Source organism: Schistocerca gregaria, chromosome 5, assembly GCF_023897955.1.
Source record: "Schistocerca gregaria isolate iqSchGreg1 chromosome 5, iqSchGreg1.2, whole genome shotgun sequence".
Lineage (NCBI taxonomy): Eukaryota > Metazoa > Arthropoda > Insecta > Orthoptera > Acrididae > Schistocerca > Schistocerca gregaria.
This window is the reverse complement of record NC_064924.1, coordinates 420,008,470-420,035,766: the sequence shown is the minus strand read 5'-3', so window position 1 is coordinate 420,035,766 and position 27,297 is coordinate 420,008,470. Positions and strand designations below refer to the sequence as shown.

Below are 27,297 nucleotides of genomic sequence, written 5' to 3'. Positions count from 1 at the left end.
TGTGTACCAATGATGACTGCACAACACAATGCTTTACACCTCGCCTGGGCCCATCAACATCGAAGTTGGACTACTGATGACTGGAAACATTTTGCCTGGTCGGATGAGTCTCGTTTTAAATTTTATCGAGCTGAAGGGTGTGTACGGGTATGGAAACACCATCACGAATCAATGGACCCTGCATGTCAGCAGGGGACTGTTCAAGCCGGTGGAGGCTGTGTAATGGTGTGGAGAGTGTGCAGTTGGAGTGATATGGGACCCGTGATACGTCTAGACACCACTCTGATAGGTGAAACGTACATAAGCATCCTGTCTGATCACCTGCACCCATCCATGTCCATTGTGCATTCCGATGGACTTATGCAATTCCAGCCGGACAATGCGACACCCCACACGTCCTGAATTGCTACAGAGTGGCTCCAGAAACACTCTTCTGAGTACAAACACTACCGCTAGCCACGAAACTCCCCAGACATAAAGATTGTTGAGCATATCTGGGATGCGTTGCAACGTGCTGTTCATTAGAGATATCGACCCGTTCGTACTCTTAGGGATTTATGGAGAGCCCTGCATGATTTACCGTGTCAGTTCCCTCCTGCACTATTTCAGACATTTGTCGAGTCCATGCCACGTCTTGCTGAGGCACGTCTGCTTGCTCGCGGGGATCCTGCACGATATTAGGCAGGTGTAATAATTTTTTTGGCTCTTCGGTGTATGTTGTCCGTGTGACAAAGGTAATTCACGTAGAACAGCTGTAAAGTATGTGAAAACAATTTGAATATTCTTTTTCATTCCCTGTACTTCTTATACATTAACCACTATGCGTGAAACAGTGTAGTCCGTTTGTAGTCGCTCTATTAATTTTGATTTTTCCTGTACTTTTCCTCACAAAGGAACAATTGACCTGTTAATCGCGAATTTTGACGAGTGTTCGCTATGTTGCAGAGGGATTTGTCCTGAGCAACTGGCTAGCGGCTTTTCATGTGACGGCCCCTAGTTTCCGAGGAAGTCGATGTGGGAGTGTTATGAGTACCTACTATATCGGTAACTTTAAATATTTACAGACCGAGAGAGCGTAGTAAGGGGCTAAGGGTTACACCTACCACGCTGTGTTCAAACACTGCACGAGTAAATTCTTTTGCTTTGGCTTTTATTATACAGCGTGTCATTAATTAGTGTAACTCACGCAAAATTATTCTAAAATAGCCATTTTCGCTGTAGTAATTACATTAACAAATCAGTCACAATAGCGAACTCTCTTCAAATGTGTACTTCGTTTGTTACAGAATCGTCTTATTCACAGACACTTGCATTGCTTGCAGAGTTGGAACAGAATTCCCTGACGATATTTGTCGCAGAAGCAACAGGTACACACATCTGTAGAATATCATGCACATTTAAAGAAAGCTGCTGCCTACGGATTTTTCAGAAGCGATGCCGGAAAATACAAATGGGTCGAATGTAAAAACTTTGTTCTGGGTTCGATGAACTCCGAAGCAAACCACGCGTATTTGATCACTTCTGTGTAAGCAGACTCACTACAATGTTATGTTTCTCGACTGTCCCCTCGAAGCTTTCTCTCTATTAGCCCTTAGAAAGTCGAAGACTAATCGGAATATTTTTTGTGAAAACCTTTACCTGCCTGTAAAATAAACACCACAGGTAGGCGAAGTGGAGTACATTTGGAAGGTATAATTTTTGCAGTGCTGGTGCATGCTCCGTTTTCGTCTACGAGAATTTAATCGTGAAGTATCTGATCAGTCCTGTCGCCACACGAGTCAATAATGTGAAGAAATTTTTCTTGCCCACGTACAGAAAAATGACAGATTTGAAAAACACTTCGTTCAGCATTTTCGTGCAAGTCACAGTTACGGATTTTTTTTTAAATTTATGAGTCAAGTCGGAAGCTCTCTTTTGAACAATCGGACGAAATATAAAGGATGGCTCTTGCACACATAAGGAATGTAACGGAATATCTTTCCCAACGCATTTTTAGTATACTGTGCTGTGCAGGGACGACTAATCATGTTCAGCGCAGATTTTGCTGCTTGTTCCGTAAGCGATCTATTGTATGTGCATCGACTGACACTGACGGTTGGTTTATTCGGTGTTAATTACATAGTCCAGGTCAGAACTAAAGCTGAGTACCTTAGACGGTATCTGGAATCATTATGCAGCTGCTAATACTTCGTCCATGGAGCTTTCGAGATGCCCAAATACTTACAATTCAAACTGCGAACCACAGACGGGACGCACATTTGAAGGAAGTGTACTGTTATGACTGAATAGTTAATGACATTATTGTGGCGAAAATGACTAGTTTTCAATAATTTTGTATGACGTCCACTATTTAACGATATTCTGTACGATGAAATGGAAATAAGAGAAGAAAAAGTACATAAGCGAGATTTGAACCCCATATCGCCGGCGGGTTAACTTTCAACCTTGGCACCTGTTGTACAATGCCTCGGTCGAAACATACACTTCCAGGCGTCGCCTGGTGAAATGTTGTTGTGATGCCTCCTGTAAGGAGGAGAAATGCGTACCATCACGATTCCGACTTTGATAAAGGTCGAATTGTAGTCTATCGCGATTGCGGTTTATCGTATCGCGACATTTCTGCTCGCGTTGGTCGAGATCCAATGACTGTTAGCAGAATATGGAATCGTTGAGTTCAGGAGGGTAATACGGAAGGCCGTGTTCGATCCCATAGGCCTCGTATCACTAGCAGTCGAGATGACAGGCATCATATCTGCATGGCTGTAATGGATCGTGCAGCCACGTCTCGATCGCTGAGTCAACAGATGGGGACGTTTGCAAGACAACAACCATCTGCACGAGCAATTCGACGACGTTTGCTGCAGCATAGACTATCAGCTCTGAGAACACGGCTGCGGTTACCCTTGACGCTGCGTCACAGACAGAAGCGCCTGCGATGGTGTACTCAACGACTAACCTGGGTGTACGAATGGCAAGTCGTCATTTTTTCGGATGAATCCAGCATCCGTGTTTGGCGACATCACTGTGAACGCACATTGGAAGCGTGTATTCGTCATCACCATACTGGCGTATCACCCGGCGTGATGGTATGGGGTGCCATTAGTTACACGTCTCGGTCACCTCTTGTTAGCATTGACGGCACTTTGAACAGTGGACGTTACATTTCAGATGTTTTACGACCCGTGGCTTTACCCTTCATTCGATCCCTGCGAAACGCTACATTTCAGCATGATAATGCACGACCGCATGTTGCAGGTCCTGTACGGGCCTTTCTGGATACAGATAATGTTCAATTCCTGCCGTGGCCAGTACATTCTCCATATCTCTCACCAATGGAAAACATCTGGTCAATGGTGGCCGAGCAACTGGCTCGTCACCATACGACAGTCACTACTCTTGATGAACTGTGGTATCGTGTTGAAGCAGCATAGGCAGCTGTACCTGTAAGCCGGCCGCGGTGGCCATGCGGTTCTAGGCGCTTCAGTCCCGAACTGCGAGACTGTTACGGTCGTAGGTTCGAATCCTGCCTCGGGCATGAATGTGTGTGATGCCCTTAGGTTAGTTAGGTTTAAGTAGTTCTATGTTCTAGGCGACTGATGACCTCACATGTTAAGTCGCATAGTGCTCAGAGCCATTTTTGTACTTGTACACGCCATCCAAGCTCTGTTTCACTCAATGCCCAGGCGTATCAAGGCCGTTATGACGACCAGAGGTGGTTTTTCTGGGTACTGATTTCTCAGGATCTATGCACCCAAACTGCGTGAAAATGTAATTACATGTCAGTTCTAGTATAATATGTTTGTCCAATGATTACCCGTTTATCATCTGCATTGGTGTAGGCCAGTAGTGTAATCATATGCACTTTCGCAATAGTAAATATTGAGTGACTTGGAAACCTAAAAAATGATGTAATATTTTTTCGGGCACTTTGGTTAACATTACGGATATAAGACGTACGCATAACATTTCACCATCGATATTCTCGGATACTAGGGACCGCCGCATGAAAAGCTACTAGCGAACTCTCTGTACAACACATCTCATGAAAATCCTGATGCCGGCCGCGGTGGCCTTGCGGTTCTAGGCTCCTGAATCGGGAAACGCGAGACTGTTACAGCCGCAGGTTCGAATCCGGCCTCGGGTATGGATGTGTGTGGTGTTCTTAGGTTAGTTAGGTTTAAGTAGTTCTAAGTTCCAGGGGACTGATGACTTCAGAAGTTAAATCCATAGTGGTCAGAGCCATTTGAACCATTTGAAAACCCTGGTCGACAGGTATGATGGTCCGATTGACAGTACTCGCAGCAGTTTATACGCACGACTCTGTGACAGTGGTTGAGTCGGGCTGCGCCCGGCTGTGTTGTCCGCAGGCGGGAGATAATCGCGCTGCAGGCGGAGAACTACAGCCTGGAGCGGCAGCTGTTCAGCTACCAGAAGAGCATCGCGTACGCGCACTCTCGCGGCGCCTACTCGGACGAGCTGGCGACGCCCGACGGCCGCGAGGACGACGACGAGGAGCCGTACTACGAGGAGCGCGCCTACTCGCTGGGCGACCGCAGCCTCTCCACCGACACCGAGTACGCCTGAGCCAGCGGCGGGGGCGGCGCCGGCGCCGGCGGCGGCGGGGGCGACGGCGACGACAGCGGCGGCGGCGGTGGGCGCAAGCGTGGCCGCCCGCGAGCCCTCCAGGACCGCGTGAGTAGAGCCACTCCTGTACGGCGGTAGCCACCTGATTGCCCTCCGACTCTCCTGTGCTCTTCACAGTTGGATCGCCCTCTATTCCCTTCAGTCCGTCCCGCAACAATTCCTTGATTTTATCCGGGAGAAAACGTCAGAAAGACCAGACAACACGAAGGATCTGCTGTTTGGATTGTCCATTTTAGGTTCTCCAGCCCATGAGAAGTCACGCTACGAACTCTTACCTTGCGCCTTTTTCTTGGCGTCATTTTGTTCATTCACCAAACCAATTCCCCAAGATTTATTTATTCTGCGTATGGCGCTACACACATGCATTACACTTACTACATTATGAAATTATATGATAAAATACATTAGTCAAGGATACATATTCAGATAAAATATAATACATTGTTGTTATTGTGGTCTTCAGTCCTGAGACTGCTTTGATGCAGTTATCCATGCTACCCTACCCTGTACAAGCTTCTTCATCTCCCAGTACTTACTGCAACCTACATCCTTTTGAATCTGCTTAGTGTATTCATCTCTTGGTCTCCATCTACCATTTTTACCCTCCACGCTGCCTTCCAATGCTAAACTGGTGATCCCTTGCTGCCTCAGAACATGCCCTATTAACCGCTCCCTTCTTTTTGTCAACTTGTGCCAGAACTTCTCTTCTCCCCAATTCTAATCAATACTTCATCATTAGTTATGTGACCTCCCCATCTAATTTTCAGCATTCTTCTGTAGAAGCACGTTTCGAAAGCTTCTATTCTCTTCTTGTCCAAACTATTTATCGTCCATGTTTCACTTCCATACATGGCTACACTCCATAGAAATACTTTCAGAAACGACTTCCTGACACTTAAATCTATAGTCGATGTTAACAAATTCCTCTTCTTCAGAAAGGCTTTCCTTGCCATTGTCAGTCTACATTTTATATCCTCTCTACTTCAACCGTCATCTGTTATTTTGCTCCCCAAACAACAAAACTTCTTTACTACTTTAAGTGTCTCATTTCCTAATCAAATTCCCTCCGACTTCATTCGACTACATTCCATTATCCTAGTTTTGATTCTGTTCATGTTCATCGTATATCCTCCTTTCAAGACATTGTCCATTCCCTTCAGCTGCTCTTCCAAATCTTTCGCTGTCTCTGCTAGAGTTACAATGTCATCGACGAACCTCAAAGTTTTTATTTTTTCTCCATGGATTTTAATACCTACTCCGCATTTTTCTTTTGTTTCCTTTACTGCTAACTCAATATACAGATTGAATAACATTGGGGGAGGCTACAAACCTGTCTCACTCCCTTCCCAACCACTGCTTCCCTTTCATGCCCCTCGACTCTTACAACTGCCATCTGGTTTCTGTACAAATTGTAAATAGCCTTTCGCTCCCTGTATTTTACATAATACATAAACACAATAAAAAGTAACATCACACCAGATATTTTGCGATTCACAAGTCTTCAAATTCTGACGTTCAAATAGGCGATCCATTCGAGGCAGGACAGTGTGGCGTTGAAGAAGTGAGCCCGACCACCCTGGTAGGCTCTTAATTCACAGTCCTAGGCGATGTGCTGTATTGTTTGATTAAGTGCCCCAGAGTCACAGCTAGGGCTGGGAAGCTCTCCCCACTTGTGTAGATTGTGTTCGCATAGTCCATGTCCTGTTCGGATTCTGTTTAGGCTTTTCCATAACTGTCGTGAAGTTCAAAGCCCTTAGGTTTCTCTGATGGACAGTTAAGTTCACGGTTGTCAGGGGAGGCACTATCACTCCAGCTCTCGTGCCATTTAGTATCCATGCTGAAGTTGGCGGCTAACAGTTGTTGGTGCAGTCTTAAAGAGGGATTTCTGGAGCGGAGTTGTGTTCATTCCAAAGTTGGGACATCGTCATGGATAAAAAGTAGAGGGTTATTCATTATTTTTGTGTATTTCTTAATCACAGCTTCCTGTCTTCACAGGGAGGGTGGAGCTATATGACAGTTTTGGAAGCCAATATAGTGCAGTAGTCTTTATGCATCCAGTTATCGTCCTCATAGCAGCATTGATCTGGGTGTCCACCTTGTTTACATGCTTGCTGGTTAACTACGCTGGTGCACAGTAGTCGGCTGCCGAGTACACTAAGGCGAGTGCAGAGGTTCGTAGTGTGTCTGCTGCTGCTCCCCACTTAGTGCTGCAGAGCCTCTGAGTGAGGCTGTTTCATGAGCTTATTTTATTGGATACATTTTCCATGGGGTCTTTGGAAGGATAATGTCCTATCTAGAATGACCCCCAGGTACTTTGGGTATGGCTGATATCGCAGTTGACTGTAATTCATATGAACCTTCAGCTCATATCCCGTCATTCTGTTGTTCAAATGAAAATATTTCCCCAGAAAAGCCTCGTGACTGAGATTTTCATATTTTTATACCACCTGCTGCTGGTCCTGGGAAAGTTTGTTCTTCGCCAACCCGGTTCCCGTCGACTTGCGTCTGTTTTTACGCACTGTAGCAGTCATTCCCAAGGGATGGACGTTTCCTGCATCCAAATGGTACGCCAAATAAAAGCTAGGAGTTTCCAGGAATATCTCTTCATGATGTAGAACTAGCCCTTACATTCCTATTATCTATCATTTGAGAACTAAACTTGTAGGGTGCTTACGCCAGTAACTGGAATCACATCACAGTCAAATAGCTCATCTCTATATTAAATAGCTTTACTCCTACAATTCCCATCATATACACGCACTCTGTCATGGAAGTGCAGCTATCTGTAACTCAAATGACGCTTTGAAACCTAATTAATTTTATACAGTCGATTCTTTCTTAAGAGACTGCGACGGAATTTGCTTCGAACGTTCTATGACAGCTGAATATTTCCCGTGAAATGAATCATGATTGTTCTGTGAATGACTCTCAGGAACAACAGAGCAGACACAGGTACTAGTTGTCCTCTCTCCTTCAGGCCGGAAATTGTTCTTGACTGCTACTCCACTCTCCTAGACAACTTTAGGGCGTTAACGATAGAGACATACGCATACACAGGACACACAGACTTCTAAAATATCATGATGATTCCACCCTCAATCACAAAAAGATAAGAAAAAGAACTGAGGTCTTGCATACAAACACTCTTGAGACAAAGAAACTTAATTTTTAAATTTTGTTCTTAATCTCAATGTTATTTCAGTTCTGTGGCCCAGGGAATGCATCTGAAGACAGAACGTTCTCAGTTTTAAAAGCGAAACAAATTTCTTATGTATCCGAGTAGGCTACCGCGGCCATTTATCTTCAACAATTTCTTAGCGGTATGAATCACGCCGACGTACCTTCAGACAGACATAAGTCTTAACACTGTGGTAAATGGCCATTATGAAGGATGTGTATTTTGTATTACTTGTTATTGCGATTTCTGCAAAGGGAAATGCCAGTTTTGCAAGCGAAACAAATTTTTTACGTGTCAACGTTGGCACTGTGGCCATTTATCGTCAATAATTTCTTTTGGAAATGTCCCACGTCACCATACCGTCAAACAGACCTGTGTCTCACCACTGCAGCAAATGGCCGTAATAAAGATTGAGTATTTTCTTTATTACTTGCATATGCGATTTCTGCAAAGAGGTGGGCAGGCATCAGATGATAATGTTCTTCAGACAGAGTGTTAGATGATTTCAAATATTTAATTTAAGGCAAAGAAGTCGTCAATTTGGTTATAAAATTCCGCACAGGTGGCAGTCAATTTGAATGACTGTTATACAGTATTAAGAGATAATAATATGCTATGATATAATGGTGTTGCTGGTGTTCTTTGAGAAACAATAATGTTCACGATGGAAATCAAAATTTCTTTTGCTATAAGAGGATCAAGACGACTGTGCGGAATAAATTTCGTGGTTGAGTATTGGCGTTGACTGAAGTTCCGGTGAGAGATGATGGATGAAGCGTGAGGTTCACAGACAATTGGATGTGGGTGTAATGGTGCAGGAGGTTACCTGGCTGAGAGATTAGGCAATAGGATACTGGGTGTCGTGACTACGTTTTGCGGTTGATGTACTGAATTATGATTTACTCTGGGAGAAGGTATAGAGTGAGGACGAGTTGCAGTAGCATGCGAGGTATTAAAGATAAACCGCTGTGGAAGGCGAGGTGAATTCCTTATCATTCTGTGACATCATAAGATCTGTAAAGTCTTAGAGAGGCAGAAATTGAAAGAGGATTGGCACAATTTAGGATGGGAAAAATGAAGATGAACCTGAAGACCAAAAGTGCACAATGTCAGCAGTTTTAAGTCGTTGTGAATCTTGTGTCAGATGGTAATATCACTGCGTCGTGGATGGGCGCAGCCTGCTCCATGGAAGTCCATCTGCCGTTCTGGAGTCTGAAGATGATCCTTAAGGATTGAAACCGGTCACTCCGATTAAAAGAAATTTGCGATCAAGATTGTTTTCTATTTATCACGAACGTCAATGTGTTATCTGCAGTCCCATGCTTTAATGTTTGCAAGACTGCGCCGGCCTTGCGGTATTATTTGAAAGGCTACAGGCCACTATGAGTTGACCCCCTGACATTAATTACTTTCACTAGTAAGACTTCCACTTGTCTACCTGGCCCGTGCGTCTGCTAAACAAATTTTGCCCTTTGACAGTGGTTGTTTTGCCAGCCTACATTACACATTATCATTTTTATCAGAATCTAAATAAACTTGAACGTTGAAATAATTTAATAAAATGGTGGCCCTGCCATTACTGTAGTCAGCTGTTGATGAGTGAGTAACATAGTAACACAGGATTAGACATTTGTAAAAATTATGGCAAAAATTAATTGACCGTACAATAGGACAAACAATTCATTTAAGCGAGATAACAAATAAATCATGAACTATTGGCAAGACAAATAGACACAACAAATAGTTAACACTCCACTGGGTTCTGATAGCTTGGCAAGGACTAAGGTTTGTCTCATCAAACTATTTACTCTCACTCAAAACAAGCATAACGTAATCTGAAGTTATCTAACACTGAATAGACTTTGATGGATTTGTTCTGCACAGACTACATTGGTTTAACTGAGAACAAGTGGCGACGCTGTGATTCTGTACGCCCTTACAAACCAGAGCAGCAATACTACACCCCTTTCTCGATGTGTAGTGAGGTCACAGGTGATGGTCGTGACGCATGCGTCCGCAGAAGAGCGATGGGTGACGTTATCAGGGGCACGAAATACGCAAAGTTAAATGGATCGCAATTACTCTGAAATGCAGTCCTGAAATCTCAGCAGATTCCAGTGTGTGACATACCCGTTCATTAGTCATGCCATGGACCAGTTTGACTCACTTGTACAGCAGTGTGCACAAGGAGATCAAACGTCATGGTAGTAGACCAGACACAAATACGATTCCCTCAACATGACGAGTTGTCTGAGATCACTGAGGTCTAAACTGTCCAGACGTCTTCACCTCGGGTTCCCACGTCAAGGCCAATGCCAGTGCAAAATCACACTCAGACTGAGTATCCCGAGTTCAACTGGCTCAATACCAGACTCGAGACCAGAACCCTCTTCAGGTAAGACTCAATCAGAAGACGTTGTTTCTCATCTTCTCATTTTCTTGGTAAACACCCCACAAACACCCACACAACTGCTCCACAAGGGTTTCGTACCATTCACAAGACTCCACCAGCTCCAAGTCTCCCTTCTAACTCGTCTGCTCTACCCATTGGCCAGTTCTGATCAGAGTTAATAATATTCTCCTCTTTTCTGGAGAAGCAGCCAGTCCTTGTTTCATAAATTCCCACGCAGAAAGAAGATGATGTAGCACTCCTGACTTGTTTTCTCCATGCCCACCTTAGGACCGTGTTTTGAGTTTCCGTTTAGGCCTAAAGTGAACACACATTTATCACAGTGTTAATTATCTGGACAGGCCGAATTCTCAAGCATGTCAAACCAGGGGCGTTGGGTAAACTAAGAGCAGTGATTTTGTGTCCTAACATATACCGTTTCAGAGTCCCCATAAAAGTTGCATTCCATTCTAAAATTCTTTCAAGGGCCTGAGGCACTCAAAAAGCTCAGCAATAAGAGGAATGACACCACCTGACCGATCCCTCGATAGTACCCGCTCCACGGTGAACATCAAAACTTTTGAAATTTAATGGCCGCCACCCCTGTTCGCAAAGAGCGTTCACCACACTGTCGATATGCCTTGGCTGGGCCACCTACATTTCTCTTGCATCACTGCCCTTGCTGTGGCTAGAGGTATCTAACAGGTAGGTCCAGGTAGGCAGTTTTTCCGTCGCTTAGGCCAAAAGCATTGTCTGAACACAAGTGCGAGAAACTTATGGCACCAGTGTTCTGTCGCTAGTAAATGCTTTGAGATGTTCCTTTCCCTAATAGCTGCATGAGTCTTCCAAGCCCCAAACATCCCCTGCAAAATTTACTTACACGACCAAACTGCCTGCTTGTTCTCAACTCCAGAAAATACTATTCAAAGGAGAGCCACCTTAAAGACTCCACACGCATTAACAACGTGCATGCTCAACTATGCCTGCCCATGTTCATAACTTCCTTTCGTCTCATAAAAATAAGGTATTTATTTGGAAAACTGTGAGAGAACGACTCAGCTTCTCTTATGTTCACTGTCGCTTTTTCTTCCGCGAAAAGACCATTACAGAAGATGTGTATCTCTGGACGTGCTGAAATTGGCTCTTGCCATGACTGGAGACCGAGAGTGCGGACTTCATCTAACAACAGGATGGTGTTCCAGGGCATTTCCATCATGATGTTTCTGAATACTTAAACAGGAAACTGAGATACCGACGGATCGGTCATGGTGGGGCTGATGATCAGCAAATCGTTTCACAGCCTCCGCATTCTCTGAACCTAACCCATGAGATTTTTTTGTATAGGGTTATGCGACAGATTCAGTGTTCATACCTCACCTACAAACAAACATTTTGAAATTGCGAGATCACGTCAGCAGTGATTTCGAACAGATTCACTGGGACTCGCTTTACTGAACTTGGGAAGAACTTTTTATCAATGTGGGCACTTACGGAGTACTCTCGGTAGGTCAAAAAGGTTTTTGAATTTTTCTATGTATGTGGTAGGGGCATGTGACAATTTTTCAAGTAATATAGCCACAGCAAATATGTGAAATCGCTTGAGTTATAACCTTGTATTTTACGGTATAAGAGGAATGTTTTCAGTGAGTACGGATAGGTGGATAATGAGAGTAGAGAATCGGTGAGTGGGACAGCCGAATGGTTGCTTCACTTTGCTGTGAATTGACTTGCAGCTTCTTTTATCAAAGGTTTGGATGAGTTTGGAGGGAGATATGGGAGAGTTCTTGTGTACGTTAGCTTGGTAAGCGCTGTTGTCAGTATACTGGAGAAGTTATGTACGGAATAGAGCTTCATAAATGTCCGCAACATACAAGATATTAAGGTGAGAGGGCAGAGTGAAGTGTAGGTTGCTCGTACAAGTGAGAATGTTTGTGAAATATTTTGATGGACACTGAAAGTGTTAAAGAATAAACGTCTTATCTAAACGCTATGAAACTGATAATTTAGTATTTTTCTGCATGTGGAATATGTTGATTAAAAAGCGAACTTGCTCTCCCAAGGGGATCTTCCGGTCACGGAAATTCAGTTCGGGATGACACTTCACAGGTTAGTAGCATACCTCAAGGGTGTCCACTCATCGAAGTCTTAAAGGGTAGTATCCAGAAAACTCCCAAAAAAGGGCTGTAAAATTGTAAACATAGCTCACCACACTTCATGTATGGGTAATAAGGCTCAAGATTCCAGATAAGTGAGGTAGCTCAGTCATTAGTATGCTAGACTGTCCTGCGGCCGATTTGGGTTCGATCGTATCTACCTGCCAACTTAGTTTCATTTTGTTTCTTTAATTGTTTTAAATTATAACAACTGTTAAATAAAGTTGCTACCTAAAGTATTATTAATTAAATGCTAAATAATTTTCTTTTGTTCATAAAGTCGCTGTCACAGCTACTTAAAATGTGAATTACATCCATCAATATTTCCTTTTTAAAACGTTGAATAATTTCAGATGCATTTTTAAGGGAGTTAAATTAATTGCCACTGCCACAAAATTCTCTGTGGAGTTTCATTTAAGTACATTATTTTACAATATCATGTTCATTGTATTTTACGTGCAAGCACCAGAATGGTAACTGTCATAAAAACAAGGAAAACAAAAAATATTTTGACATTGGCACAATTTATGAAGGACGATTGTTTACAGGAACAACAGTTTTTAAAAATGATCTGTTGAAAAACATATTTTGTTGACGTTCCTGAAAACTTCTCTTTCACCAGAAAGGCTGAAAGCATACCAGGAGTATCGGATCATTTCCTTCAACATTGGCGATGTCAAACGACAATGGACTATTGACTGTATTTTTATACAGTATTCATTGTAATTTATTTCTCTATCATTTTCAATAAGATGAGTGCAATTGTGTATGCACTTTATCCGATTTTTTAGTTGTTCGTAAAAATAGACGTCACATGGTTGAACAAGTGAAGTATATTTCGGAGGAATCACTTAAATTTTACATTTTGATGATTCTTCGTTATCCTGAAAGTTTCCTCGTATCATTCAGGCTTTACTTGTCCACCTCAAGGGACAATAATTAACAGAAACCGTTCTTGACCCACATAAGAATTCAAACGCCGGTTGAGTAGATCAGTATTCGTATAGGTAAGTGTTTACGAGTGTCATTAACATTTTGTATAGCCTGTGGCAGCGATTTCATAAAGAAAAGAAAATTATCTTTGTTTAAAAGTTATTGTAATTTTTTAAAACAATTAAGAAAACAAAATAAAACCGAACGTGCACGATGGATCGAGCCCAGATCGGTAGTGTGACATTCTAGGGCGTTACTGACTGAGCTATTTCACTTTCATGTTGGAATGCTACTTCTGACCGTACATAATGTCTGTATGAGCTAAGTTTTAAATTTTACAACCCTTTTCCTCGGAATTTTCTGAATAGTGCGCTTTTAAGACTTCTGTGAGTGGACACCATTGAGGATACTACCAGCGTGCGTAGTCCCATCCCGAACTGAATTTCCGTGACCGGAGGGTTCCGTTGTCAGTACAGGAAAAAGCCATTCCTGCAAATGAAGATTAGTGTGAGTACATGATGACTGTTAGATGCGTGTAGTGTTACTGGAACATTCCAGGTGGAGATCATATACAGCATAGAACAGAACGCGCATGTCTGGCTAATTACCATCGTTCAGACTTTGAGAAAGAACGAATCATCGCCATAAGGAACACGGAGTATCGTAACGACAGATCACCCTTCCAGAAGGACTGCATGAGAAGGTTTTAGGATTGTATGTCGGGTTCGTAAAACTAGACAGATGACAAATATTGAAATCCGGGTTTGCATTAGACGCAGATTGTCACTAAGAAACATCGGCATTAGATTACGGCAATCTAGTTATTCTCGAAGGGCCTTGCGACATTTATCGCTGACCCATACCAAGACTACACAGACTTAACATGGTGTGGAACTAGTTCTGCTGGAACATCGAATGGCATTCCGTGGTTTTTAGAGATGAGTCTCACTTCGGTTTGTGACCATCAAATATTGGCTATGGCAACTGGACTGGTTTGGTAATGAGGCGTTGACATGCGGAAGTTACTAGGTACCGAAAATGAAGCTTTTCAGGAGGAACGAAAAACATTTTGAGATGGCTTTGATACTTCATTACTAAAATATAGTTCCAGATTGAAAAAATTCCACACACTTAGTATACTGTATATTGAATTTTACTGATAAGTCGTCCTGTGGTTGTTAAATTAGTAGTTTATACATTATAGGAATAGAACGTTCAGCACAGTACTCTTACATGAAACTCCTTTTCTTAGGCCCAAATTTCCCTGTGAAGTGCATGACACTTTTCATCCAAGAAGTCCACCGTTTGTAATAAGTCTTCCTTCTTTGCCTCTCTGAGAACCAGTCTTCTCCCTATGGATTGCAAATTTTAAAGATTGACGATGCCGTTGAATGACTGTTGCCTTTCGAACGTACTATACTCCTTCTGCAAGCTGATTGAGCGACTGTCTCGTTTTAACAGACGAGGAATCTTCTCTTGAAATTCAATTCCTACTGAGTGTGCTTTCTTTAAAAACAGAAGTCACACTCGAATATTTATAAGCTTCAGCAGCAGAGTCAAAGTCTTCAGTTTTCAACGTAGTTACTTTATTGGGCTTGAAGGCTTTAGCTATGCGAAAAATTTCAGCTATGTCTTCTGAAGCCACAGGGTTACAATGCATTTTGAATTATGCCAAATTCACTTTCACAGGGCACGTGTCCAGAAAACAGGAACTTTAATCCCACAGAATCGAAATAGTTTTTTGCAGTAACCTAAATTGTAACCATTAACATAATACGATTCTTACTTTGCTCTGTGCGCTAATGGCATCATACATTCAAACTGCCTTTCGCAGTGATACAAGAGGGAACAACTTTCAGCACGCAAGAATGATCTCACCATGTCCGGCAATACCTCATGCGACAAGCACATGAAACTATTCTCTTCGTCACCGGAGGCGAAAGCACAACCTATAATTGGAAAGTTGACGACAGAAAAACATATTTCAGTGTGTTAATCTAGGAATGAGAATAACTTATTTTATGTCGACACACGAAGTGTGTGATGCGCTTGAGGGATACGTGAGATTCTGTGTTGCCAAGCTCAGAACATTTGTAGCCTTTTCAGCATTGCGTGGGTGTACTTCTTTCTAGAACATGGAAGAAAATTTTTCTAACCCAACTGCGCAACTGCTTTTCATCTGCAATCGGTCACAACTCGTGCAAGTATCAGCACAAGGCCAACGAAATGATTACTCTGGAAACTATATCTTAAAATGATTCCGTTAAACCCGTTATCAATGTTTTTGTTAGGATATCGCAGTTTAGTGCCCTGTAAATCTGGTGAATGTTAAGACAAGGAGTAAGCTAACGTTTTCAAGATGAATGGCGGTAACACTGGCTTTCTTCCATAAGAAATGACTTGATATGAGATTTTAGAATTTTTTAATCGGTTTCAGACTATTTCAACTAGCGAACATGCGATGTAGGACTTTTTTCGTGCGGCCTGTAAACGCGTCTTCCCCTTCTTCGGTTTTTCGATCACAGTGAATACACGTTTGTCTTTTAGATCTAACAGGTCTTTAAACGATCTGCTACGCATCGCCACATGTTCATTGTCACACTGTAAACACTAGGTTGAGGTAACTCACCTTTTACTTCACGATGGATCATTGTATTTCCGGAATTGATCATAGAACATGCTTACAGCCTCTACAGTGAAACTGCAGTATTTGCAACAATATTTTCTCAAGGCCTAGAAAAGAAGAAAATATCGGTTAGGTTATGTTTGTTGGTTAAAATGCTCCCTCGTACCCACATCAACCATAAAATCAATAATAAAATGATAATACATATTTCTAAAAGGCCTTAAATTTTGCTGACCACGTCTGACTTTAAAGGAGTCTTACTCTGCAACAATATGTTCACTGTCAATTCCAAGCACTCAAGAGCGAGCTTGTTTGGGCAAAGTCGATTTACTACCTTCTCTAACTGTAATTAAAAACAACGTTCTCAGTGCTGTTGCTCTTAGCTGTTAATTGCTTACTCACGACAAAACTAATGCTTCGCCCTCATTGATTTCCCCATGTCAGTGCATTTTTAAAAGGGAGGCTGAATGCTCACTCACCAGTCGGTGTCATTAGTGGTAAACCCTGTTGTCATGCCCTTAATGCCTAGGGTACGAAATGGCGCACTTCAGCAGAATAATTAAGACACGACTCTTCAGTACACACCATAAACACCATGAGTAACGAACGGACACCTGATTCGCCAGCCTTGTCCTTTCATTTGTCATAGAGTATATATATGGGACATGACGGAAAGTCGTATGCTTACGTACCAACTTACAAAGAACTTTAACAGCATGCGTTTCAGATATGCAGAAGTTCCCCAAGATAACATTGGGAGGCTGTTTGCTTCCATGATACAACCACCACACTGAGGTGAGACAACTACAGATATCAATGTGTGACGTACGATGAAAGTTTCCGTTACGACAGTGCGGCGAAAATTTGCGTTAATGGGCTATGGCAAGAGACCTACAACGTGAGTGTCTTTTCTAACAGCACGACTTCATCTGGAGCGCCACTCTTGGGCTCGTGACCATATTGGGTGGACCCTACTTGACTGGAAAACCATGGCCTGGTCAGTTGAGAGCAGATTTCAGTTAGTAAGATCTGATGGTAGGATTCGACTGTGGTGCAAACCCAACGAAGCCACGGACCCAAGTGGTCAACAAGGCACTGAACAAGCTGATTACTCCATAACCGTGTGGGCTGTATTTACATGGGATGGATTGGATTCTCTGGTAGAACTGAACCTATCATCGACGGGAAGTCGTTATGTTCGGCCACATGGGGACCATTTGCAGCCAAACAATGATGACATTTTATGGATGACAGTGTGCCATTTCACCAAGCCACAACTTTTCGCGATTGGTTTGGAGAACATTCTGGACAATTAAAATGAATGATTTGACCACCCAGATCGCTCGACATGAATACCATCGAACGTTTACGGAATACAATCGAAAGGTCAGTTCGTGCACAAAACTCTGCAGCGACCACCTTCCTGAATTATGGACGGCTATAGAGACAGCATGGCTTAGTGTTTCTGCAGAGACTTCCAACGAATGATACGCAGGGCAAAAGGAGATTCGACACAATACTGGGAGCTATCATATGACTTTTGTCATCTCAGTGTCTTGTGGAAGGCACTCCACACACAGTTGCTGATGATGGACATCTGTTCCAAATGATATGGAAGCTTACTTATTTAATAATCTTTGTGCAGTGAATATGTCCACTGAAAAATATTGGACTGGTGCTTCGTAGTGCAACGATTATCATTTGCGACTGTGTCTGTCACAGTGATGAGAAAGGGGAGGATATTTTTAGTAAGCTAGGAGATCGTACGTTGGCAGTTTGGACTGCAGATCAGAATGTCATACTCGTAATGGGCTTTTTGTTCCTGAGAAAACTAACATTTCGCATATTTATTTACTTAGTTAATAGGGGATAAGAGAGATTAGTTCCTTTACTCGATCATGTCTACAGTAGTGCAGATGGAAGTCACTTACGCAGTTGGAAATAGACAGTCGCGTTGCTAGGTGTTGACGAATTCGTTGGATGACTGTGGCTTAAAGGATTGTGCTTAAAGACAATCTTGAGGCTGATGAATCGTAAGAATGAGGTCTGAGACAACTGTTCACCACTTTCTCCGAAGGGAAGGACTTTGCAGGTTTTCCACTGCTGTAGGGAGTAAGCAGTATAACTGAAGGTACTGTTTACTATTACATGGCTTTTTTGATAATCTCTAGGAAGTTGTTTCAGTTGGTGGTATAATATCGCATCAGAACCGACGCTGTGTTCACTTTACGAGTTTTGTCTGTAGCTGTGCCTTTAGGTTGGAGTATGGTGGGTTGAATTTTTATCTGGAAGTATATGATTTACAGTGCTTTGTTTATAACTTTTTCATTTATTCTAGGTGCGTTAACTGCAGTCTTTGAAACTGTCTGGCTTGTAAATGCGAACGTGTTATCAGAGCTGTAGATGGGAAGTGAGAATGTCTCAGTACAAGTATCGAGGAATTCTCTGTTAAGATGACGAGATCTTTTGTTTAGTGGAAGATCACCCAAATAAACAGATCGGATGGAGATATAACTGTTAAATGTTCATGTTGTAATGAATTAGCTGCGAAGTAGATCTTGACAGGAATACAAAAGTTAGGATTGTGGCTTTAGACCAGAGAATGAATTTGAACACCGTGCGCATTCTAGGACACTTGGGATTCGTCCTAGGTTTCTCAGGATGAATAACGGTGTTACGTTGTGCCTTATTAGGGGCACATTAGGAGACGTTGGAAAGGAAAAGTAAGTAACTGATACCAGTAGGACCCAAGACTCACCTCAAGATGTTTGCGGAATAAATAATAGCATTAGGAATGGCAGTTTTATCAGCTCTTGTATTTACAGTGATGTGCAATACATCGTCGTTCAGCTTGTCAATAAACTCACTCGACTACTGTTTTTAGCAGACGAGTGGAACTTCTTTTCTTTATGTGCTATGTGTTTGGTAGACATGGATCAGGGAATCATACAGCATTAGGTGGTAAGGGTGTATATAGAAACTGTCAAGTGCAAATATCAGTGTCATAGGAAGATGGTGAGGGAGACTACTGGGACCGTTTAGGACCGGTTGAATGTTGGAAGGGTTATTCTGGAGATAGACACAAGCGATTCCTTCGTAGGTGACAGACTACGTCTTGCAGAATTACGTACGAGTCGAGGAGAAGTACGTATGTATTAAGGGTGTTGAGGAAAGGTTAAAATTTGAAAAAAGTAAACGGACGTCATGTTATCTGAGGGTATGAGTAAGAAGATATGTCTTGAATGTGATGGAATAGGTGATTTGGATTAGAATGTTGTACTCATCCTGCGCCATTTACATCGAGTTACGAAAGGTTATCTTAAGAACGAAAGGTTATTTTAAGAGGGAGTCAGGTGATTAATTTTAGGCAGTCATAAATTTTTAAAGTAGTTTACTTTTGTGTTGAAAAGGGAGATGGATTACATACTAACTGATATCTTTTGAAGGGATTATGGCTTTATAAGAGGGTCGATATTTGGAGGACAATCTTTGGAGGACTAATGTAAATGCAGAATGGAAGCAATTATTGGTATGGAGATGCCTGTCAGCTGTACCAATGAAGGTGGTGGTTTCGTGTGTCCGTTGTGGTGGATTTGCTTTATAATTTTTGAGAATGGGTTGAACAGGGTTGATGACAGACAGGTAAGAAGATTGTTGAAGATCTGAGGTAAGGACATTTTTCCTGAAGATGCTGATGTTTGGTTGAGGACAAGTGGTTGAATTATTATAGTTTTTGGTAAGGTGATCATTGTGTTGTTTCAATGGACCGAAAGCAGTGCCCCTTTCAGTGTATCATGGCTGTCCATGTTAGTACATTATCATGGGGTCAGATGATTCTACTCTTTAAATGAGAAGTTCGTTTTTGGTACAATTGCACAGAGATTTTCGTTTGTAACTTCATGGTATCTAAGTTAATTTTCAATTTTTCATTGGTGATGTCTACATCAACTCCTTTTACTACTGCAGTTAGTGGCAGAGGCCAGTTATAGGGTGTGATTGTTTTGATGGAGGGTTTCTAAAGGGATTTATTGATGTATTTCCTCTAAAATAGATAATTATTCTGAAGACAAAGGAACAGAAGTGTGGATCTTGAGATTTAGTGATGTGGGAGTCTCTACGTGAGATGAGCTGATGTATTCAACATTATGGTTAAGTCCTATAGACATGACTTAGAAATATAAAAGATTTAGTGAATGTCACATCACATAAGATTAATAAAACTCGACAGCGGGAGTTGAGTATGGAAAAACTTGTGTTCTCAATTTTGCCAAGCAGTTTTATTGTGTCTTTGTGTGACTGGGATGCTACCATATGGTGCATTCGCAGTAATTTTTACCTACAGGTGACGGAGACACTTGATGTACTGCTACGGGAAGTGTTGTCGTGTATTTTGCTATCGATGATTTTGTTTTGACGATAGTGTAGCTCCACTTACTGTTGCTAGTGATGGTATCCTGGTTGCTTCTCGTACTATGGCTGATAGTGATGATGCTTCTGCTGCCTAGGTGACTGCTGTTGTTGTAAAGTTGTAATGTGGTCTAGACGTTGTCTGATATGTTCATGTGGACCCTATTGTGATCGACGATCCTGGAAGTCTCATGTAAACAGCGACTTGGTTCTTATAACTATTATTGTGGAATATGTCCTCATCCTGATGCAATGGTCTTCATTCTAGGGTGCAGCCGTAGCAGAAGCGTCCATCTACAAAAGAGGAAGCTAGACTCTCAGTGTAGATTTAGCAAGTAATCCAGGTATTCCTGAAGGCATGGGACACCTAAAACCTACCCTGACGCCGACTGGAGTGTGCCCTGCGGTTCTAGGCGCTACAGTCTGAAACCGCGCGACCGCTATGGTCGCGGGCTCGAATCCTGCCTCAGGCATGGATGTGTGTGACGTGCTTAGGTTAGTTAAGTTTATGTACTTCTAAGTTCTAGGAGACTGATGACCTCAGCAGTTAAGTCCCATAGTGCTCAGAGCCATTTGAACCTACCCTGACAGATTTGATTTTCGTGTTCATAAAAAGGATCTGCCATCTCATCGGTTAACATTAAAATCGCTAACCATAGTTTTTGTTGATAACTGATGAAATGGTAGACCATTTTAGAAATTCGATGAGGAAATCTATAAGAGTAGGTTCAAGGTACCTCATACCTTCAGGAAGTACCATAATCAGATCTTTCCTACTTTACTGATATTTCATCTTGCCCATAGTATCAGTTGCTTAGAATATGAGTGGACTCTAAAGGAGTGAGCGGTGATATATTTATCGAAAGAAGCTTTTTCTGTATATTCCAATCATGTGGTGTAACCGAATGAGGAGCATACGCAGTAGTCCACCCACTGTTCCCGGTGGCAGCTGAGACAACAAATTGCCCCACATAGCTTTGATAGTTACACTCACTACCTCACTCGATAAAGCAGTTAAGTGAACATTATCAGCAGGTAGGCTTGTTCCTGATGGTAGTCTCCGACGTCGCAGTTCATATTGGCAAAATGAGAGTAATTTCAGTTTTCCTCTTGAGGACAAGTGGCTTCGTATCTCGTACATAATCATCCAAGAACTATATACTTTTTCTGTACACATTATTATGTTTTACTCCACCCTCCTGTTCCCCCCCCCCCCCCCCCACTCAACCCTCCACCCCCTGTGACTTGCAATGCCATCAAATCTCTGAAGCATCTCATGTTCCGTTAGACGAACGATAACAGTTCACTCTTACTTGTAATGTGTGAGATTCATCGTCAAATGCTGTAAATTAATACTTCTTCTGCTTTTGATTCTACACCATTCTGAAGTACCTCACTTGTACATTTACCCACTGACTAAAAGATTAAAAGTCATATTTGTGTGGTTGTTTCTACAGTCGCTATGCAAAGAACACGACACACTATTGTAGCAGTAATCCAGAATTAAAGTCCTGTCACAATCATAGACTGACTTAGGTGGAAAGTGCTACACCGCGAAGAACCATTTCGACGTTTAACGAAAACTTTGGAAAATGTTCGACACATAACGAAAGTTACAGGGTGTTTCAAAAATACTTTTACTAACTTTAGGGACAAGTTCCTTACTACAAAACAAGAAAGAAATCATATAAATATATGTCCGAAAATACTTCGTTTTCAGTAGTTAATGAAGGTTAATGTTCAACTGTTTTCCAGGTGCAACCCAACAACTTCCCGTATCGATATAACCGTTTGATTCAATGTATTGTAGATAGCGCTGTGTTGATAGGGAAACTCGTTTGTATTCGTCGTTCGTCTGTCTTCAACGTGTCCGTTGTGCAAATGTGATGCAGGCTGTGAGTTAACTGAAAGTGCTCCGTTCAGACATGGCATGATATTCGTGTCACAAGTAGGCGAAATTGATATTTATATAGAGCCGCGTGAACAGTAATCGACATGAACCTGCACGATTGAATCAGACGCGTTTCCAGGCCGAAGACAGCCAAGTCATTCAAGAGTTTTGCACTGTGTACCGTCACGATGCAGAGATAGGATCCGTAGCACCACAGGCTATTGACGGAGGAAGACCATAATTATGTTTATGTGACTATAGGCTTTCCCGGAGTAAACTACTGATGAAAGATTCTCGGGTCTCCAGCCGGGTGGTAACGTTGATATCTCGCGACGTTTCGGGAAGTGTCATACTACCCATCTTCTGGCGAAGTCGCCAGAAGATGGGTAGTATGACACTTCCCGAAACGTCGCGAGATATCAACGCTACCACCCGGCTGGAGACCCGAGAAACCTTCTACCGTAATTATGTTGCTCATATGTTCGACCAGGAAGAGCATGTTGCAAGTGCTGTCAAAGACGAGAAAGGTCTCAGACTAAGACAAGTGGCTCTTGCATGTCGCACATCACTAAAGTGGAACAACGGAAGTGCCAGTTTCATGTGTATTCCATTATGCCTGCCAGTCACTCACCATGGGAGAACTTCTGCCGATGACTTGTTGCACGAACTGAAAACCCATTGTTTGTCTCTTTAGTTTCACTTTCAGACGTGGTGACGTTTTCCGGGGAGAGAGTAACAAATTTCCACACCCAACACATAGATACCGATCACGGGCCTTAAGCTAGAGTACAGGCTAGACATCAGCATCAGTTATTAATGCGTGGGCTGAAACTGTAGGTGGCTGCCTGCTGGGGCCATACGTTCTCGCAGCACGTCTCACTGCTGTTATCTACAGGGCTTTATTCTCAACACCTATTAGACGATGGGCGTCTGCAAATAAGAAAAACTGGTGGTTTATGCATGATGGGGCCGCTGCGTATTTCAATGGTCGAGGTGCACCGGCTGGTACCTATCATGACAGATGGTTACGTACTGGAAGACCAGTTGCATGGCCTGCACGTTTCCCCAAACTCAGTGCTGTGTATGTTTATCTCTTCTTGGGTCACCTTAAACAATTGGTCCATGCAGCAGGCCACCTGGATGGAGAAACTCTTCATAGACATATCACGGAAGCCTTCGAAGTCATTGGAAATCATCAGGGAGTACGTGAAAGAGTCTGACAGTCCATAATTCAACGAGTGCACGCAGGTTTAGAACCAACAGGAGGAAATTTCTACATTTGTTACAAGTTTGTGCGTTAATGAACCCCAATCACGTAAATTGTTAACTTTTATCAATAACTCGAATACGAAGGATTATCGGACTTAACATGAGCCTTTTTCCAAAGTTTGAATGTGTGTATGCGCAATTGGAACTGATGTCTGTCGACATCAGTAAGAGGTGTGATTCCTGCGGATATGAATATACGGTGACGTTATAAATAATCGGAACAATTCCATAGATTTGCTGTGGCTTTACTGTTTAAAATACTGTCACAGGTCACATAGAAAAACTGAGAAAGGTTTTTATTAGATTTTACAAATGCTCAATATGTGTACACTACTGAATCTTCAGATACCAAGTCGATAATGACGTTTTTCCAGCGTTCGACGCAGGAAATCCCTATCAATCTGTTCAGAAGCACTATTGACACGAGTTCGCAGTTCTGGTGGGTTTGTTGATGGAGGAGATGTAAACACTGAATATTTTCCATAACTTTGTACAAAAAGATCGCAAGCGGTTTGCCCGGAAGGGCGTGGAGGCTATGGCATTAATTGCTATTCATCAACCTCACCACGACCGATCCATAGGATTCCCAGCTTCCTGTTTAAGGATTCAGGAACATCACGGTGTAAATGGTGTGGAACCATCCTGTTGGTAGATGAAGTAATGCTGTCAGCCTTCAGTTCTGCCATGAACCAATTTACAAGCATGTCCAGATAGATGTATGCTGTAACGTCCTTTTTGCAGAAGATAAAAACTGCAGGCTGACCCATTGATTTGACCTTCCAGAGACATCCTGTAGCTTTAAACTGCGGATAACATCTTGGTTGAACTTCGTTTTGTTGCGTCGTAGCACTGTTTCGGTAGAACGGACTGAACGCATTTCGACAACATCATACATTTTCTCGGCGCCTGCCTCCATCTTACCTAACTGCCCACTGCTGCGTTCTCGTGGCTGAAATCTGAAGTGCGAGTGGATCAATAGATTTCTTTTTCAGTTTTCCTATATTGATGTTGAGTTTTGTGACAAAATATCAATTAATGTAGTTACAGTGAATGTATGATAGTATAATAACCCTGTAGTGCGCTGTCCTCTGTGGCTTGGGAGCAAACATTTTTCTAAATTAGGGTATATTGATCATTTTTACATATTATTCTGAAGATTGTATTGCCATGCTTGAAAAGTATGTAGTGTCTGTTTAGGAAAACTGCTGCCTGGAATATAGTATGACACTGTACATCTTCCCATCACGACCCACATATGCTACATGACAAATGGTAGGACTAGGAAGGCCAATGAAGAATCCTTATATTCTTCAAGACTTTTGTAATGCGAAATGCAGTGCGTGTTTTGCATTATACTGTTGGAATATGCCATTTAGAGCACTGCTCATGAGTGTGTTATGGGATGACAACAGGACCTACCATTATTTCCACATACTGGCGAGCATTCAGCCTTCTTTGAACAGTTAACAAATCAGTCTCGTTGTCCTATCTAATAGCTACCCATAGCATGAGTCGTGGAGTTGATGTTCAGGCCTCATGAATCCCTGCTTCCACCAACCCTTCTCAAGGTAGTCTAAAGACACGTTGGCGTCAAACCGCCACAGACATAATCAGCACTCATCACTGAACTCCACAGAATGCCACTCGATATCCAAATTGATTCTGGTTATGGAAGTCTTTGTTGTCTATGGTATAGTGTTCGTGGTAAACGACACACGGCATTTCCCAGTAAACAGTTCCCGATCGTTCTTGACGAGTCTCTAACTCTAATCTAGTGCCCTAGATTCCGCTTTCGTCATATTTCTACGCTTCAGAGCTGTTAGGAAAATTTTATGATCTTCCCGTGTTCTTCTGGAATGACGTACACCTATCCTTCTTACCACACTGTTGTTCTCATTCCACCTCGAAGCCATCTCGTTCTGCAGTCAATGCACTAAAATCATTTGCAATCTGTCGATATGATGCTCCCATAGTCGTCATACCAATCTTTCGAAAGTCCAAAGATAGTAATGAACTGAATATGTAAGTTCCTTAGATCCGTTGTCATGCCACCTCTACTTCAAAGAATCAAGTAACATCAAGCACGCCAAATTTCCATCAAGCTGTAACGGTTACTCCTTCGCGTTAGGAGAGCAGTAGCTGTCGAAGATGGACAGATGAGGCAATGGCGCTAAAGTGTCGGAGGCCGAGCTCCGTGGGCTAGTGAGTGTTCGTGTGTCACACCCGAAGGCTTCAGTCAAACAGCAGTATCCATAATAACATTTTATTAATGTGATTGCTTCAATGAATATTGTCTTCTCAGCCGCTCAGAAAGCGTGCCGAGCTGCTCGCTCAGGCGTCGGCGAGGAACGCTATAGAAACAGCACTCCGGCGGCTCACTCAGCTCTGCAGCAGACCGTGCCGCTTCCTGACACCAGAGGAAGGCCCTGCAGATCCGCATCCTCTATCAGTCACGACGGTGGCCAGTTAGTAGGAACAGCGTAGAGGGATGTACTCCCCCTCCCGCCCCCGTCCATCCCCCCAATACACACACACACACACACACACACACACACACACACACACACACACACACGCACACAGGGTCAAATTCCTCCAAATGAAGATATAAGCTTTCATAAACAGACTGATACAATTTTTCGACAGACTTGTTGTTGCATACATATTCATCCTGTCTTATCGGTCACCAAATGCAATATACGCTATTATCAAATTCTTTCACACTGTACCTGTCGAATGTAGTAAGTAATGTGGACGCCTGTGACCTCAGTTAATTTGCAACTTAAACAGTTTACTCAATGTATAGTAAATGACTGTCACTAGACATGGCACTGAAGTACGCCAAAGTAGACACAAATTTCGGCTTCAGACTCTATTAGCCAATACTCTTTGTTTCTACTAACCGTATTACGTCTTGGATATGATTGAGAGTATTCGCTATTGTGCTTTTTTTTTAAAGACTTTCAGATTTCTGCTAAACAGTCGCCTAAATATCCTACCTCATCCCAGAAACAGTTTCTTCATTACGTAGCTGAGAAAGTTTAAGAAATCAAATCATACAACTGACGCTGATAACCCATCAGTTTAAATGAAAGCTGAAACCAAGTCACTTAGAAACGCACATTCGTATTAGCACCTGAATACAATAGCTATGCCGGCCGGCGTGGCCAGTGGTTCTAGGCGCTACATTCTGGAACCGCGCGGCTGCTACGGTTGAAGGTTCGAATCGTGCCTCGGGCATAGACGTTTGTGATGTCATTAGGATAGTAAGGTTTAAGTAGTTCTAAGTTATAGGGGACTGATGACCTCAGAAGTTGAGTCTCATAGTGCTCAGAGCTATTTGAACCATTTTGAACAATAGTTGTGCTCAGCGATAAAATGCTGTAATTGACAGAAGCATTTGTGAAATAAAACTCACCAATGTAGTTCATCTTGACTTGCTATTTTTGTTATTCCAAGGATACTATGAAATTCTCGACATACTATTGGTTACTAACCGAAGATCAAGTTGACACATTTATAACAACAACAGTGTCTATAGTGTACAACTACGTATCATAAAATGATAATGAATAGCGGGTCTCAAACAGTTCTTCACGATAATGATTTACACGACAACGTAAATTAAGAGGTGATGGAAATCATATACGTCAATAGCCTTCTTCCCTCAGAAAAGAGGTGGAGGCTGTAAAATTTCTAACGGAAGGCAGAATAATCAGCGCTATTTCACCTCTGCTGCCAGCTATAAATCCCTTGATTCTCTTTCCCTGCGTCCAAATCAATTACTGGAATCCCCTTACGTTGGAT

General features: G+C 42.4%; 1 protein-coding gene across 1 annotated transcript in view; it reads left to right on the top strand.

Annotated features, from left to right (window-relative positions):
- Window positions 1–4,584, top strand: part of LOC126273365 (uncharacterized) — an 87,296-nt gene extending 82,712 nt beyond the window's left edge. Inside the window, exon 4 of the mRNA XM_049976914.1 lies at window positions 4,368–4,584. Within this exon, the coding sequence (XP_049832871.1) occupies window positions 4,368–4,584 (217 nt within the window). The remainder of the gene's footprint in view (window positions 1–4,367) is intronic.
- Window positions 4,585–27,297: the final 22,713 nt, after the last annotated feature.